At 40.4% G+C, this 14,994-nt stretch overlaps 1 protein-coding gene across 1 annotated transcript in view; it reads left to right on the plus strand.

Annotated features, from left to right (window-relative positions):
- The window catches only part of LOC310632939 (protein spinster homolog 3-like), a 35,525-nt gene extending 25,295 nt beyond the window's left edge, over window positions 1–10,230 (plus strand). Inside the window, exons 9-12 of the mRNA XM_083350394.1 lie at window positions 129–194; window positions 1,621–1,719; window positions 2,946–3,147; window positions 9,188–10,230. Of these exons, the coding sequence (XP_083206520.1) occupies window positions 129–194; window positions 1,621–1,719; window positions 2,946–3,147; window positions 9,188–9,285 (465 nt within the window). The 3' untranslated portion in view covers window positions 9,286–10,230. The remainder of the gene's footprint in view (window positions 1–128; window positions 195–1,620; window positions 1,720–2,945; window positions 3,148–9,187) is intronic.
- The last annotated feature ends 4,764 nt before the right edge of the window (window positions 10,231–14,994 follow it).

The raw sequence follows: 14,994 nt of genomic DNA on the forward strand, positions 1-14,994 counted from the left end.
TGGCAGCTTGGAATGGATAAATACGGCATCAATTATTTGTCAGTTTATACATCTAGGAGAGCATTGGATTGCCTGTCCAATCAACTCATGACGTTCTGAGTCTCTCTCTGTCTTCTTTAATATTTCAGATTTTTATTGCCCTTTCGGGATTTTTTTTATCTTTAAACTGGGCCATTGTGGCTGACATCCTCTTGGTGAGTTCAGTTCAGCTGTCATTACTGTCATATTGATTTTGTTGATAATCCAATACTTCTATTCTTAGTTCTCCATGCTCTGTTTTCACCTCCTGTCAGCTCTACGTCAGCAAGTATTCCGGGGGGGGGGGCATGGTGAAGTTGCATGGAATGGCCTAACATGCACTTTTATACATGTTCACTCAAAACGCAAGACTTGATGCATCTCTCAGTGCTTCAATCCTAGGGAAGCATGGACTGATTTGCATCATAAAACTAAGCCATCTGCTGAAATTCTGTTACATATTGTTACAGAAGGAACCTACTGACCTGGTGTGTGCCAGACATACAAAGGCTCTTTGTGTTTACATATGTTTACATAAGAATAACCCATTCAATGTCCCTTGATGTTAAATTTAAAACATAGGAGAGCTATAAAACTATATTAATAAATCTGTAGTGGTGTAATATATTATTCATGACTCCTCTGTTCCTGCCATGGGTTGTCTCTGTTCCATGGTTAATAGAATCATGATTTGTTGAAGTAGCCTGGCTTCTTGTGTTTAAATGCTACCTTGGGCTATTTAGAGGTTGGGTGATTTGTAGTTCACTGTATTGCAAGGACACAAGCATAATCTTAGGTTGTTGTGTTTTGCTAAGCTGAGTTTAAATTTAGGGAGGTTCACTGAGGAGGGGGGCAAATGTCCAAAATTGCAGGTATAACCACACGATCAGAGTGTACCCCTCAGAAAGCATCATTCCCTTTTCTGAAGGAGAAGAATTCACAAAATCTTCTGATCTGATCGCATGTAGACATAAATATAAACTCTTAATCATGCTGGCGGTTAATGAAAATAGTCCTTTGCTTATATTTGTTATGTACATATCTTTTTGAAACTTTGTCATTTACAAAGTTAAAGCATCAACACGCACACCCATAGCCACTCAGCTTATAACGGTGTCAAAGAAATCTACTTGTAACCTTTGTTCTTTCCTTATGCAGGTAGTCCTTGACTTACAACCATTCATCTAGTGACCGTTCAAAGTTACAATGGCACTGGAAAAAAATAACCTATGACCATTTTTCACACTTATGACCGTTGCAGCATCCCCATGGTCACGTGATGAAAATTTGGATGCTTGGCAACTGATTCATATTTATGAAGCTTGCACTGTCCCAGGGTCATGTGATCCCCTTCTGTGACCTTCTGACAAGCAAAGTCAATGGGGAAGCCAGAGTCACTCAACAACCATGTTACCAACTTAACACCTGCAGTGATTCACTTAACCACTGTAGCAAGAAAGGTTGTAAAATGGGCCAAAACTCACTTAACAACTGTTGTGCTTAGCAACAGAAACTTTAGGTTCAATTGTGGCTGTTAAGTCAAGGACCACCTGTGATGGGTTTCTGCCAAATGCTGACACAATCTTTATTTTTTTCCCCCAGTATGTAGTGAAACCTGCATCTCAATCAACTGCACTTTCTCTTCAAATTTTTATGAGCCATTTGCTGGGTGATGCTGGCAGCCCCTACCTTATTGGAATTGTAAGTTATGAGGATTTGTGGCCTGGATGGGGCAGCACAGGATGGGTGACAAGAAAGCATGTCTTAGGTGGGATGAATTGGAAATAGTGCAACATAAACTCATTTTATTTGAGTTTTAGAGGCCCTTCCTATTGATGGATTTAGCTTTGCAATAGAGCTGGATTTTTGCCTTGGAAAAGTAACAATTCTGGCTTCAAGACTCTAGAGCAGGGTTATCAAACTGCCAGCCCGCAGGCCGGATGCATCATGCCGAAACCGCGCCCACCTCATTGCTGGCAATGGGAAAAAAAGTCATGATACATCGTGACACATCATGTGACATTACTTGTTTGACACCCCTAAATGCTCTTAGGGCCATTCATCTCATTGCACCACAGAGCCGTGGTGGCACAGTGGTTAGAATGCAGTATTGCAGGCTAATTCTGCACACAGCCGGCAGTTCGAGTCTCACCAGCTCAAGGTTGACTCAGCATTCCATCCTTCTGAGGTTGGTAAAATGAGGACCCAGATTATTGGGGGCAATATGCTGGTTCCTGTAAACCACTTAGAGAGGGCTGTAAAGCACTGTGAAGCGGTATATAAATCTAAGAGCTATTGCTATTCCATAGCCATCGTTACTACTGTGGAGGATAGGATCTGATTGTAAAATTCACCTTCAATCTTTGCCATGGGCTGTGGTATTCAAAAGGAATGGCAGCTTTGCAGCCAGGACATTTAAATTCATAACGGACATTCAGATGTTTATTTTACTTTCGTGAACATAATGATAAATACAAATAACATGTTGAAAACAAAGCTGGGAGATGTCTAACAATTTATATAATTTGGTTTTTGCTGAAAGGAACAATGAGTATTTTACAGGATTCTCAATATTTTAAGGTTAATAGAAATTAGGAAAGTATTACAGTTTCTTATAATTCTATATACTATTCCAAAATATGAAGAATTGGAGAGTGTAAATAAAGGCATATAGTTGAAAAAACTCCTCTCTAAACCCAGGACTATCCCTACTCCCAACTCTGCTTCTGTCTAGTTTCATAACCCAACTCTGCCCATTCTGCATTATCCTCTGTCGGAAATAGTCCTCATTTTCCAAAATATTGTCAGTGTGACTCCTGGCATGGGTGGTTTGCCTGTCTCTGTGTTAGATATTCCAGCAATCTGACTTGGAATGAGACCACTTGCAGCTTGTATTTGATAGTGACATAAATCCTTTCAACCTATAGATTGCAAATACAATCAAGGTGCACCAAAGAGATAATTCCACTCTCTGGGATTTCCAGAGTCTGAAATACAGTTTTGTGGTTTGCATTTTTGTTGGTGTCCTTGGAGGAGGCTGTTTCCTCCTGACTGCTATTCATATTGAAGAAGATTGGAAGAAAGCTGCAGCACCAGCCAGCACACCACCAACACCAACACCAGTGCAAGGTCAGTCTTTTTCTTTTAATTCCTAGAATGAGAACATGATATTATGAATGTGGCACTGGTGGTGCTCCCCAGGAATACCACAGAAAAAATAACTTAAACACTATCATTTGCCCCCCTTATTTCTTCTTCTCTCTCTCTGTCTCTCTGTCTCTCTGTCTCTCTGTCTCTCTGTCTCTCTGTCTCTCTCTCTCTCTCTCTCTCTCTCTCTCTCTCTCTCTCTCTCTCCATCCATCCATCCATCCAGTTTATATGACCTCCAATCTATCTAAGAAACTCTGGACCATAATTAAAATAAAAACATACACTTTAGTTAAAAGAAAAATCCAACTGTAACTGCACTGAAGCTCAATAAAAGCACAAATCTGCTAGGCATATACATTCATACCAGAGCTTCCATGCTTACATCTAGACTCAATGTTTGGAGAAAGACTCATGTCTTCATGTCCTTGTGAGAAGCCAATAGAGTAGGGGCTGTACTTAAGGGGAGGGCTGTTCCATAGGACAAGTGCCATACTAGGAAGAGAATACAGTACTTTTGGGTCCTGCCAGATAACTTTGCTTTATTGATGGCATTTGGAGCATACCCAGTCTGCCAGATCTGATGGGGCAGGCAAAAACCATTGGGGAAAGACCATTGTGCAACTTAATTGGTACTACGCCATGCAGAGTTTTAAAGATAACCACTACAACCTTGAATTGCACTGGGAAGCCAATGCAATTCAGATAGCAGCTGTGTTACATGGTGTACCCACCGCATTCTGGACCAGGTGAAGCTTCTGAATATTCTTCAAGAGCTGTCCCGTATAGAAAAGGGAGATTACTAAGGCATGAGTGACCATGATCCAGGAATGCGCACAGCTGGAGGTCAAAACAATTTGTCCAGTAATTCTCCTGGCCATGGCTGCCTTGAGCAGGAGTCTTGAATCCAGGAGAACTTCCAGAGTTAACAGTGGAAAGTTACTAGATCTGAGGGTCCCTACAACTCAAAGTCATTCAGTCTTTTTCAGAGTTGAGCTGGTCAGTTCTTCTCTATCCAGACTGCTGTTTTGCAACCTTGGCAACTTTTCCCATTCTGGAATTTGAAGTCCACACATCTTAAAGTTGCCAAGATTGAGAGCTACTGCCCTAGGCATAGGGGAAAGCATCTTGGCAGCGTGAGGTTGAAATGTCCAACTGAATATCATCAGCATATTCAAGATGCTTAGCCCTGTGCTGACAGATGATGTCACTCAGAGGTTTCATGTAGATGTTAAATAAGCTCTGCATCACCCCACATAGCCGAATTTTAAAGCTGGACTTTCCCTCCCCACTTTTCTTCCCATCCTTCACTGAACACAACTGGAATGTAGGGAAGAGGAGTACTTGTCACCCACTGCCAACCCCCTCAATTGGTCCAGAAAGATACTATGAACAATCCTATCAAAAGCCATTAACAGATCAGGCATGGCCAGAATGGATGCACCATTCTCATCCTGAGTCTAGCAGAAATCCTTCACGAGTGACTTTAATGCCATCTCAGCAGCATATCTTGGCTTGAACCTGACTGTCACAGGCCCAGATCATCTGCTTCCTCCAGAAATCTTTGGAACTGTCACCTTCTCAACAATCTTCCTTAAACTGGGTAGGCTAGAAACTGGACTACATTTGTCCAATTGAGTAGAAACCTTTTGAGATGGTCAGGGAAGTTAAAACAATATATAAATCCACTTGCAAAAGAATGTCATGGTTCTGATTGATGAGACCAATGAAAGCAAAACTCTAAGGCTTGAGTTTTCGTCTAAGAACATGTTATTGGCTACAAAGTATTGGCACAGTCAAAAGTGAAACCAAGACTAAAGTTCCCTCCAGAAAGTTACAGTATTACAAAGTTAAACTTCCCACCCCAGAAACACTGCAATGAACTATATTTCCCAAAAGAATAGTTTGGTGGGCTTTCTAACATTAGGCTCAAACCCCCAGTCTAACGAATAGAAATGACCTTGGTTCCCACGGGACAGAGAATTGCTTTGACTAGCATAAAACTCCCCATTCCCCCCTCCACTGTTGTGGCAACCGAAAATGAGAAAGATGGCTTCAGCCAGGTTCGTTGCAGAGTTGACAGTGACATTTCAAGTTGGTCTCTTACTAGGCATAGTCTTAGACATTCAGAAAGGTAGGCACCAGACCTTCCATTTATTAGGTTGTTTTCACCAACAATTAATCAAGATAGATACAGACATAACAAATGCCTTTTCACAATATGCATTTAATACTGGGCTAGGGGTAGGAGCTTAGTGCATTGTGCAAACTGCCATTATGGTTGCGTTATTGTTTAATATATTGCGGGAATCCCGAAAACAGGTCAGCTCAATAACCTGATTCTGTCTTTTCTAAACACGGCTATTTTTTTTTCCTGGAGGGCTGACTGCATTCAGCTGCTGCAGTGAATGCAATAAAGTACCTTGTGGCATTTAAAATGTTGTTGATGCTGTGGATTGGAGCCCGTTGGGCTCATGACATTATCTGCAGAGCTTTTCAGAAAAAGGCTGCAATCAGAACCTCTTGTACTCCAAAGCCTTTTATCCTACATTCCAAGATTTATTTCCTTAATCTGGACCGAGAAAGATCATACTGTAGCTCAGTTGCCCTGAAGATTGATTAAAATTCATTTCTCAGCATCTCTGGATAAAACTGGGAAGGATGGAGAGATGAGCACTCTAATTTTAATTGAGAAATTTGCATGTAGGTAAATTAAGGGAGGTTTTTCTATTTTCTCTAATTTTTCATGTAAAAAAAGGAGGGTTACCTGTTTTTTGTGGAGCAGGGAAAAACTGCATGCTAATTGTTTGGGAAGCAGATATTAGACTGATATTACAACCAGTTCTCATAAAACAGGAAATGGCAGCCATAAAAGTCTCAGATATTGGAAGAAAGGCAAAAATGCTAGGAATCATAGACTTAACATTTTACTATCCCAAGGATTTTATCTTAGATGTGATCTTGATATCTTTCAGATGATGTTGGTACTATTAAAGACTATAAGGGTTTGGGGAACCAAAATCTAACTTTTTTGAGGGGCTTGAAGGAGATTATTTAGAAGATAACAATTTTGCTTTGGGGATGAATAGATTTGCATATGTCACATTCCTTAGAAGTCTTCCATTTTTAGAATGATCGTTGTAGTCCCCAGTATGCATTCAGACTCCCAGTCCATTTGCCAAAAGAATCTGAAGCTCTCAAAACAAGGCCAGAGGCAAGTTCTGATGGTAAAACTACTGTCTTCATGGCACAGTAGGTGAATGAGGGGTGCAGAAACAAGATACAGAGTCCTCAACCTACGACCACATTTGAGACCAATTGTTAAGCAAGGAAGTTGTTAAGTGAGACCCACCTGATTTATGACCTCTTTTTGCTATGACTGTTACACGAATCACTTGCCGTTGTTAATAACATGATTGTTAAACGAATCTGGCTTCCCCCACTGATTTTCCTTGTCAGAAGCCAGCTGGGAAAGTGGCAAATGGCAATCACAAGATCCCAGGACAACTGCAACTGTCATAAATACATGCCAATTGTCAAGTGTCAGAATTTTGATCATGTGACCATATCATATCATATATCATATCATATATCATATCATATGTCATATGAGGGCAATTTGGAAATAAATCTTCATTTGGTTATCAATGACAGACACTCGCAGATACAGATATTTTATTATACACATTAGAAAACTACTACATTGCATTACTTTTTGACACAATCGCCATTCAAATTGAGGCACTTGTCATAACGTCTTACAAGATTTGAAATTCCTTAGTAGTAGTTGCTCACCACCAAATCTGGGCTATGGGGGGGTGGGATGATCAAAAACATCCCAACGGAACTGCTTCAAAAGTTCTTGGGTGCGTCTAGCGATGTGTGGCCGAGCATTATTGTGAACCAATATCACACCAGAAGTAGCACCATAGAAAACCCCACCAAATGTGAAGATGCCAAAGGAATACAGCTAGTGAAGTTCACGGAGCATGGTTTGACCATCAATTCAGACGTCTACTGTGAAACATTACGAAAACTAAGTCGAGCCATCCACAACAAGCGTTGGAGCATGTTGACTTCTGCTGTGGAGTTGGTTCACGATAATGCTCACCCGCACACTGCTAGACGTACCCGAGAACTTTTGAAGCAGTTCCATTGGGATGTTTTGCTTTGGGGATAATAGAGGATTATTTCCGAACTGCCCTCGTATAAAATATAATCGGGTTGAATTTCCTTCCTCAAAATCTCTAGAAGTTAAATTTGAAGACAGGCAGAAGAACCCTTCTTGTTTCTTGGTAGAGAAGAACACAGATGTGAACAGCAAGGCACTCTGGCTTAGGGAATTCCTTCTATTTGCAATCTATTGCAGAAAAACACTTGTGTTTGTCTGAAATGGTCTTTCGCCCAAGCAATAAACAGCATTGTGTCTTTTGACAAAAGAGAGGCCTGATTTTCCAGTCCAGATTTTTCTGTGGAAGCAAATGTACCCGAGGCTGAAGATGGAGGCTATTTTCTTGCAGCTCCTTTTATTTTTATGAAATGGGCAAGGGAATTTTGAGCCTTCCTTCATGCGACATTCAGCAGGTTACCCAGACAACGAGACCCCCGAGTCTAAGGCTGAGTCTATGGTTTCCCACGGGCCTTGTCACTCAGGAAACAGGGCAGGAGGACCTGCCAAGGGCCGTAATTGTTAGTATTTCCAGTAGGAATGTATTTTAGGCATTACATTAATTTCAAAATCTTTGCTTGCCTCATTTAAAAAAAGAAGAAGTCAAGCTGCCCTCCAAAATCACTTCAGAGAAATTAGCTGCAAAAAGAAATGACTCCCCATTTTGAGGGAGTACAAATCTTTTATTAAGTGGAAATGATGAAGTTATTTTAGCACTATATTAAAAACCAGAAGCAACTTAAAAATAAATGACTACTGGGATCCCTGTTGTGGCACCCATGAGGCACCAACTGCTCACACATGTCTATACTGGTACATACCTGCCTCTTTCCACTTTTTTTGTTGTTTTTTTTATAAATTAAAGCTTGTTTTAACTTGAAATTATACAACAAGATGCAGATCATCAGCTTCCAAACCCCAAATTTATTTCTCAGAATGGCCTTGGATTTCACATAACTGCCACAAGTATTGTTAGAAAATAAAAATGGTGAGGGGATGCTGTGGTTTTTGTAAATGTGCATACTTGCCTTAAGGAAAAGACTAAAGTGAACATATAGGCATCGGTTACAAGCCATGATGACGTCAGCCAGACAATATAACCCATATCTTTTGTGAGATGTCATCAAATGTGTGATGTCATTTGCCATCATCCCCAAAGATGGCGTGGGCTATCTATCTATCTATCTATCTATCTATCTATCTATCTATCTATCTATCTATCTATCTATCTATCTACCTACCTACCTACCTACCTATCTATCTATCTATCTATCTATCTATCTATCTATCATCTATCTATCTATCTATCTATCTATCTATCTATCTATCTATCTATCTATCTATCTATCTATTTCTACCCCACCATTATTTTTTCAAATAACTCAAGGCACAAACATATCCCACACATCTTCTTCCTCCCTCTATTTTCCCCACAACAACAACTCTGTCAGGTAGGTGAGTTGGGTTGAGAGAGAGTGACTGGCCCTAAATCAGCCAGCTGGCTTTCATAGCTAAGGAGAAACTTGAACTCACGATTGCCTGCTTTCTAACCTGGTGCCTTAACCACTACTAGCCCAAACAGTTCTTTCAAGCAGTGAGTTGATAATAAACACCTTTCTTCAATTGTTCTTCAGTATGGTGGTTTTTCAATCAGCCACTTCTACTGTGGCAACCATTTTGTAAACTGGACATGCTCCAATGGCAGCTCTTTTCTATTGACTGCATTTATAATGAGGTTTTGGGCCCTTTGAAGTTTTGGAGTACTTTTGAGACAGACTTGTAAAGAAATGGCAGTTTAGGTCTTTTCTTTGTTTTTCACTTATTTTTGACTCTTCTTGGAACCTCTTGTTTCAGGCATTGAGAACAAAAGCTATGACTTTCAAGGAGAAAGGCAACCTGACCTTTCTACCTCAATTCCCACTTCCTTTCTTGCAAAGAAGGAGAAGGCCTGAAAATGACACATCCTCCATGTTAAGTGGATGGTGACAGCAGCAACGCTTCCGTGATCGACTTCTTATATTGGCACTGAAAATGTGCTCCAATTTCTTCATCTTTGAATCGCCATTTGAGCCTGCCTAGGAATCTAGTGGGGGGCAGAAGGCAGATCTATCAAGCAAAGGCTCTTTCTGTATACACAACATAAACATTGTGAACCAGTTGAAACAATGGGATGTGGTTTGTCTTCTGTTTAAATTTGGAATACAGTAAAATGGTTGTTCCTCCTGCTGGGACTCTAGCTATGTGGAGAACATGTTTGTGTATTTTGCGATGAATCCTTTGCGAACAAAATCTTTCCTCCTTATCAACTTGTCAAAAAAAGGGAAAAATGTAATACAGGTAGTCCTTGATTTATGACCTGTTCCACAATTGGGACCAGAATTTCCACTGCCAACCAAGGGGTTTGTTAAGGGTGTCATGCTCAACTTCATAACCTTTCTTTGCAATGGCTGTTAAGTGAATCATGTGGTCATTAAACAAATCCAGCTGTCCCCCTTGACTTTACCTGTTGGAAGCCTGCTGGGAAGATCGCAAATGGTGGTCACATGATCCTGGGATGCTGCAACTGTCATAAATGCATGCTGCTTGCCAAGTGCCTGAATTTTGACCACATGAATCTACAACAGCCATAAGTGTGAGGAACAGTCATAAGTCACTTTTGTTAGTGCCATTGTAACTTCCAATGTTTACTAAACAAATGGCTGTAAGTCAAGGACTACCTGTAGACTTTTGTCATTAGTGGCAGGGCAAGGATTATTTTATCATCTCAGCCTCTCTTCAGAATCACATCATTACGTAATGTTTCTTCAGGCATTTTAGGTCCGTAGAAGCAAGTTGGCTAATGTTTGTTACCCTGAATGATAATATGTTAATGTCTGACTTTTATTCTTTTAATTATATTGTATTCAGTCAGTTTTTAAATTTATTTTTGAACACCACTTTTGCATCTTGCAAACTAGGAACAAGGGTGGTGCACAAAAATATTTATATCATCCAGTTTTACATTGGAAGAATGGCAGGATAAAAATACAATCAATCAATCAATCAGTGGACAAATGGTGCACTAGACTGAAATCTAGCCATAGAACAGAATAAGGTTTTATCTTTCCAGTGTTTGCAGACTGATGACTCACAAGCAAGGTTTTATGTTCAGACTTTGGGCTCCATAAATCTGTTTTATATCTTGTGGTCCATAAGGCAATACAGAAAAACAACAGCCATCCAGATGCGTTACTGTTGCACTTCATGAAGATGGATAGAAGAAGCTTTTGACATGAAATGGTGAAGGGTGTTGGATTTCTTATGGGGATTCTCACTACTTCCAGTATTTGTCCCAAAGGATTTTTGGATTTAGTGCTAAGCTATCTTGGCATCTTTCTGAAACATCTAATACTGCAGAACCATGAAACAATCTCCTACTGAAAAGTTCATATAAAAATATGGACAGATATTTGCCACTATTGCAAATTTGGAAAGTGTTTATTTTCTGTTGTGACTCCAGACCCAGATTTAGATGAGTCTGTGACTGTGAGGATGCTGCAATGGTTGTAAGTGTGAAAAAAGGTTATAAGTCATTTTTTTCAGTGCCATTGTAACTTCGAACAGGCACTGAGTTGCCTTGTAACTTGAGGACTGCCAGTAATTGGGAACCCACCAATTGAGAACTGCATTAACTCCAATATGGACAGAGCACGTTGCCATCACCATGACCAAACACAGGAAGTGTTAAAATCTTAAGCCAGTTTCATTTCTGGCCAATTTAGGCAGAAGAGACAAGGAGCTGAAGGCTGCAGTGCCTCCATAAGTGTGTATGACCCTCACAAATTCTGATCTCTTTTCCATTAAGATTTTAATTTCAGAACCATTGCATTAAATTAACCTTTCTATTACTATCCATGGGTACATTCAGGGGTATGCCAGCTCTCCTTTGTTGTTGCTAGTTTTATTAAAATTCTGATTCATCCAGCTGCCCTTTCCTAGTCAAACTACTCTGTATTTTAAAGTTCCCCAGCGTTCTTTTGCAGAGTGAAATAGGAAAGGACCAGAGGAGCAATAGGGCAGAAGGAATCTGGGGATGGAGGAAGAAAGTCCAGCCTCTTCTGCAGAACAAGTCTGGCACTTACTCTCCAAGAACACTCTGCACATCTCTGCCTTATTTTTAAAGACCTAATTAAGAAGTGTTTGAGAAGTCTCCAATGAATTAAATACTGCAGAAGGGTAAATTAAGGGAGCTCCCTGCGGAATTGGTTAATAGTTGTGCCGGAACAGTGAAGATTTCAATTACACAAGTGTTCCTTTTCCCCAAATAACTCAAACAGGTCACTTCAGTGAAATTGGAGAGCCTTTGCTGACTCAAATGGCTTTATTTTTTTGGAAGAAAAATATATACTGAGAAAAGTTATGAAAAGAAAAATGAAACAAAATGATAAACTGGATGTTCAGGCACAGTCCTTGGACAAGGCCTATCCTAAGGAGAACCATTCTGAGTTCCAATTTTCAGTAGGATCACAGTGGCAGAGTTTATAAGCTGTGTTAAACCATGGTTTCTAATAACCATGGTTTTGCAGTTTCATGTGTCTTGTGAATCTAAACCATGATTTGTGGTATGTGTGAACTCAACCAATCTTATCAAACCATAGTTAAACATGGATTAGGGTAATGGGAATCCAGCTTCACACATTCCTATCTGGTTTATTTTGTAAACTCAGCTATTGCAGTTTGAAAGTCATATTTTTGAGCAGCATGGATGAACTTAAGTAGTTGTGTTGTTGTTCTATAGGATTAAACAACCTATGATTTAAACAGTAGATAACAGGGCTAATGCACTGAACCTGTCTAAACCATATAGGTTTGCACAACTTGTAGGTCTTCTCAAAACTAATGAAATTAAAAGCATAGCATGTTGCATGTGAATGCATCCACTAAGTTTAAAACTGACTTTGTTAAGCAACAGAATAACAAGAGTTGAAAGGGACCTTGGGGGTCTTCTAGTCCAACTCCCTGCTCAAGCAGGAAGCCCTATACCATTTCAGACAAATACCTGTCCAATCTCTTTTAAAACTCCACTGTTGGAACACCCACTTCTTCTGGAGCCAAGTCATTGCATTGATTAATTGTTCTGTCAGGAAATTACTCCTCCTTAGTTCTAGGTTGCTTCTCCCCTTGATTAGTGTGTTCTGCAAATATTTTTTTCTCTTCACCACTACTTCAGCACTGCTTTTTTTCTTCCATCTACTGTAGCTCACCATTCCTTCAAAGTTGTCTGATGCAACTCTATACTGCTAGTAATTTGACAAAAGTGACTTACAACTGGTGCTTGTACTTATTTATTTATTTTTATTTATTTTAATTGCATTTATATCCCGCCCTTCTCCGAAGACTCAGGGCGGCTTACAAGCTTAGCAGTAGCCTTCATTATATGTATATGCCTGCTTATTAGGGTTTTCACACACACCCCAGCGGCATTATTACAAAGTCAGCTTAATTGCCCCCAACAATCTGGGTCCTCATTTTACCTACCTCGGAAGGATGGAAGGCTGAGTCAACCTTGAGCCTGGTGGGATGTGAACCTGCACTAATTGCAGGCAGCTGGTGTTCCTTAAGGAGGCATTAGCCCACTGCTCCACCAAGGCTCTTACGAGCTTTGCAGCATCCCCATGGTCACATGATCAAAATTCGGGAGCTTGGCACCCGACATGTATTTAGGATGGTTGCAGTGTCCTGGGATCATCTGATCACCATTGGCGACCTTCCCAGACGTCTTCCGTCAAGCAAAGTCAATGGGGGAAGCCGGATTCACTTAACAACCATGTGATTAACTTAACAGCTACAATGGTTTACTTAACAGGCATGGCAAGACATGTAAAACCTGGCACAACTCATTTAACAACTGCCTTGCTTAGCAATGGAATTTCTGGTCCCAATTGTGCTCATAAATTGAGGACAGTACAGTACTGAAAAGGCAGATTATTTTGTAGGCGTGTTGATGAATTGGCCTCATGCTAACAATTATGATTCCATTTTCCATTCATCAAAAACCACAGCTATATTCTCCCATTAAGCAGTATGTGAGCTTGGCAGAACGCATCTGTCAGAGAGGACTGATAAGCCCTCTGGTAGATACCGTTTTACCCCCTCCTTGCAGAGGCTATCCATAACAATAGAGCCTAGTGCCCCTAGCACTTAATTAAGTGACTTGCCTCAGGTTCTTAGTTTAAAAGGCAGCTCTTCCAATATTGTGACCTAGATCATCTTCTCGTCTTTTCCTGTTTTTATGCTGTATAATCAACAGGACCATTGAGTCTATGGTGCAATATCTTAAACCCGCAGACGAAAATAAGCTTGGAACTAATCCATTGGGGGAAAAAAACCCAATTTATCCAAGCCCTTGGTAAACCAGGTGATGTCAGAGATAAAGGGAGGGAACAGCAGGGGTTTTTTTTCAGAAAGGGAAGCCTCCTCTTCTGAATCGCTTCCCCTACATACATACCTGTAATGGAACGCCTGGCTGATTTTGGGGAAGAGTTGCTGCCTAGGAAACAATCAGATAAGAGGGGCAGGAGCCCCCCCCCCGTGGCTTAATGGTCAGAGAAACAAACCTAGAATAGATTCCCACAAATGGACCCAGCCAGTGGTGGGATTCAAATACGCGAACAACCGGTTCTTTGCATGGATGCCGCTTCCGGAAGTCCATTCCAGGCCTGGGCAACAAAAAAATTAGCTACCGGTTCTGCCAAAGTGGTGCGAACCGGCTGAATCCCACCACTGGACCCAGCAGAGTTGGGGTGAGAGGTTTGTACTTTCAGACTTATAATGTTCTGTTAATAAAATAGATTTAGCTCATCTAGTTGTGTTTCCTGTCTCGTTTATCTGGAGTGGTGGCGGCAGCAGCTGATAGTACCTCTTTCAGTGAAATGGAAGCTCTTGAACTTAATCACTTGAACTCATTTAACAGGAGAGTTCTCCACCGAAGTCCTGCAGGCCAGATTAGGTCTATGAGTCAGAAGCTGTTGATCTACAGTAAAGAAACGTGGCACGCTTTTTGACAGTAAAAAAGCTGTTGGGGCTCAAACTATGTCCCCCTCAATTTTCTTCAGAGTTATTGCATATCACGAGCCAGTGAGCCACAAAACTGCAGTTTGAGGTGTTCTCTCTGCATGGTAATTAGAACCTAAGTACTGGACTGGTTTCAATATCATTATTTAAAGCTGCCTACCAATTCACCCTAACAGCTATCATGGTTTAAGGTTTCTCTGGGAACTGGGAGGTATAGTTCTATTTCTAGTTTATTTCTTGTTCCTAGAACTAAGGGACAATATTTTTCTATGTTATGTTTTATGTTGTGATGTTATATTATGTTATGCTAATTAGATTACATTTATTATATTATTATATTGATCCCTGGAACACAGAATATAGAATACATTCTATTCTATATGCAGGTAGTTCTTGACTTACGTACAACCATAATTGAGACTACATGTTTGGTCATAATTTGTGATAGTCGTAAAGTGGGTAACCAACAACCCTACCTGATTTCACAACCTTTTTTGTGGCAGTTATTATGTGAATGTCATGGTTGTTAAGTGGACACGATGGTCATTAAGCAAACCCAGTTTTCTATGGAACAGTTTTTGCTAGAAAGCAGAAGTAAATGCTGGTTT

This window comes from Vipera ursinii, assembly GCF_947247035.1.
Source record: "Vipera ursinii genome assembly, chromosome: 1".
NCBI lineage: Eukaryota > Metazoa > Chordata > Lepidosauria > Squamata > Viperidae > Vipera > Vipera ursinii.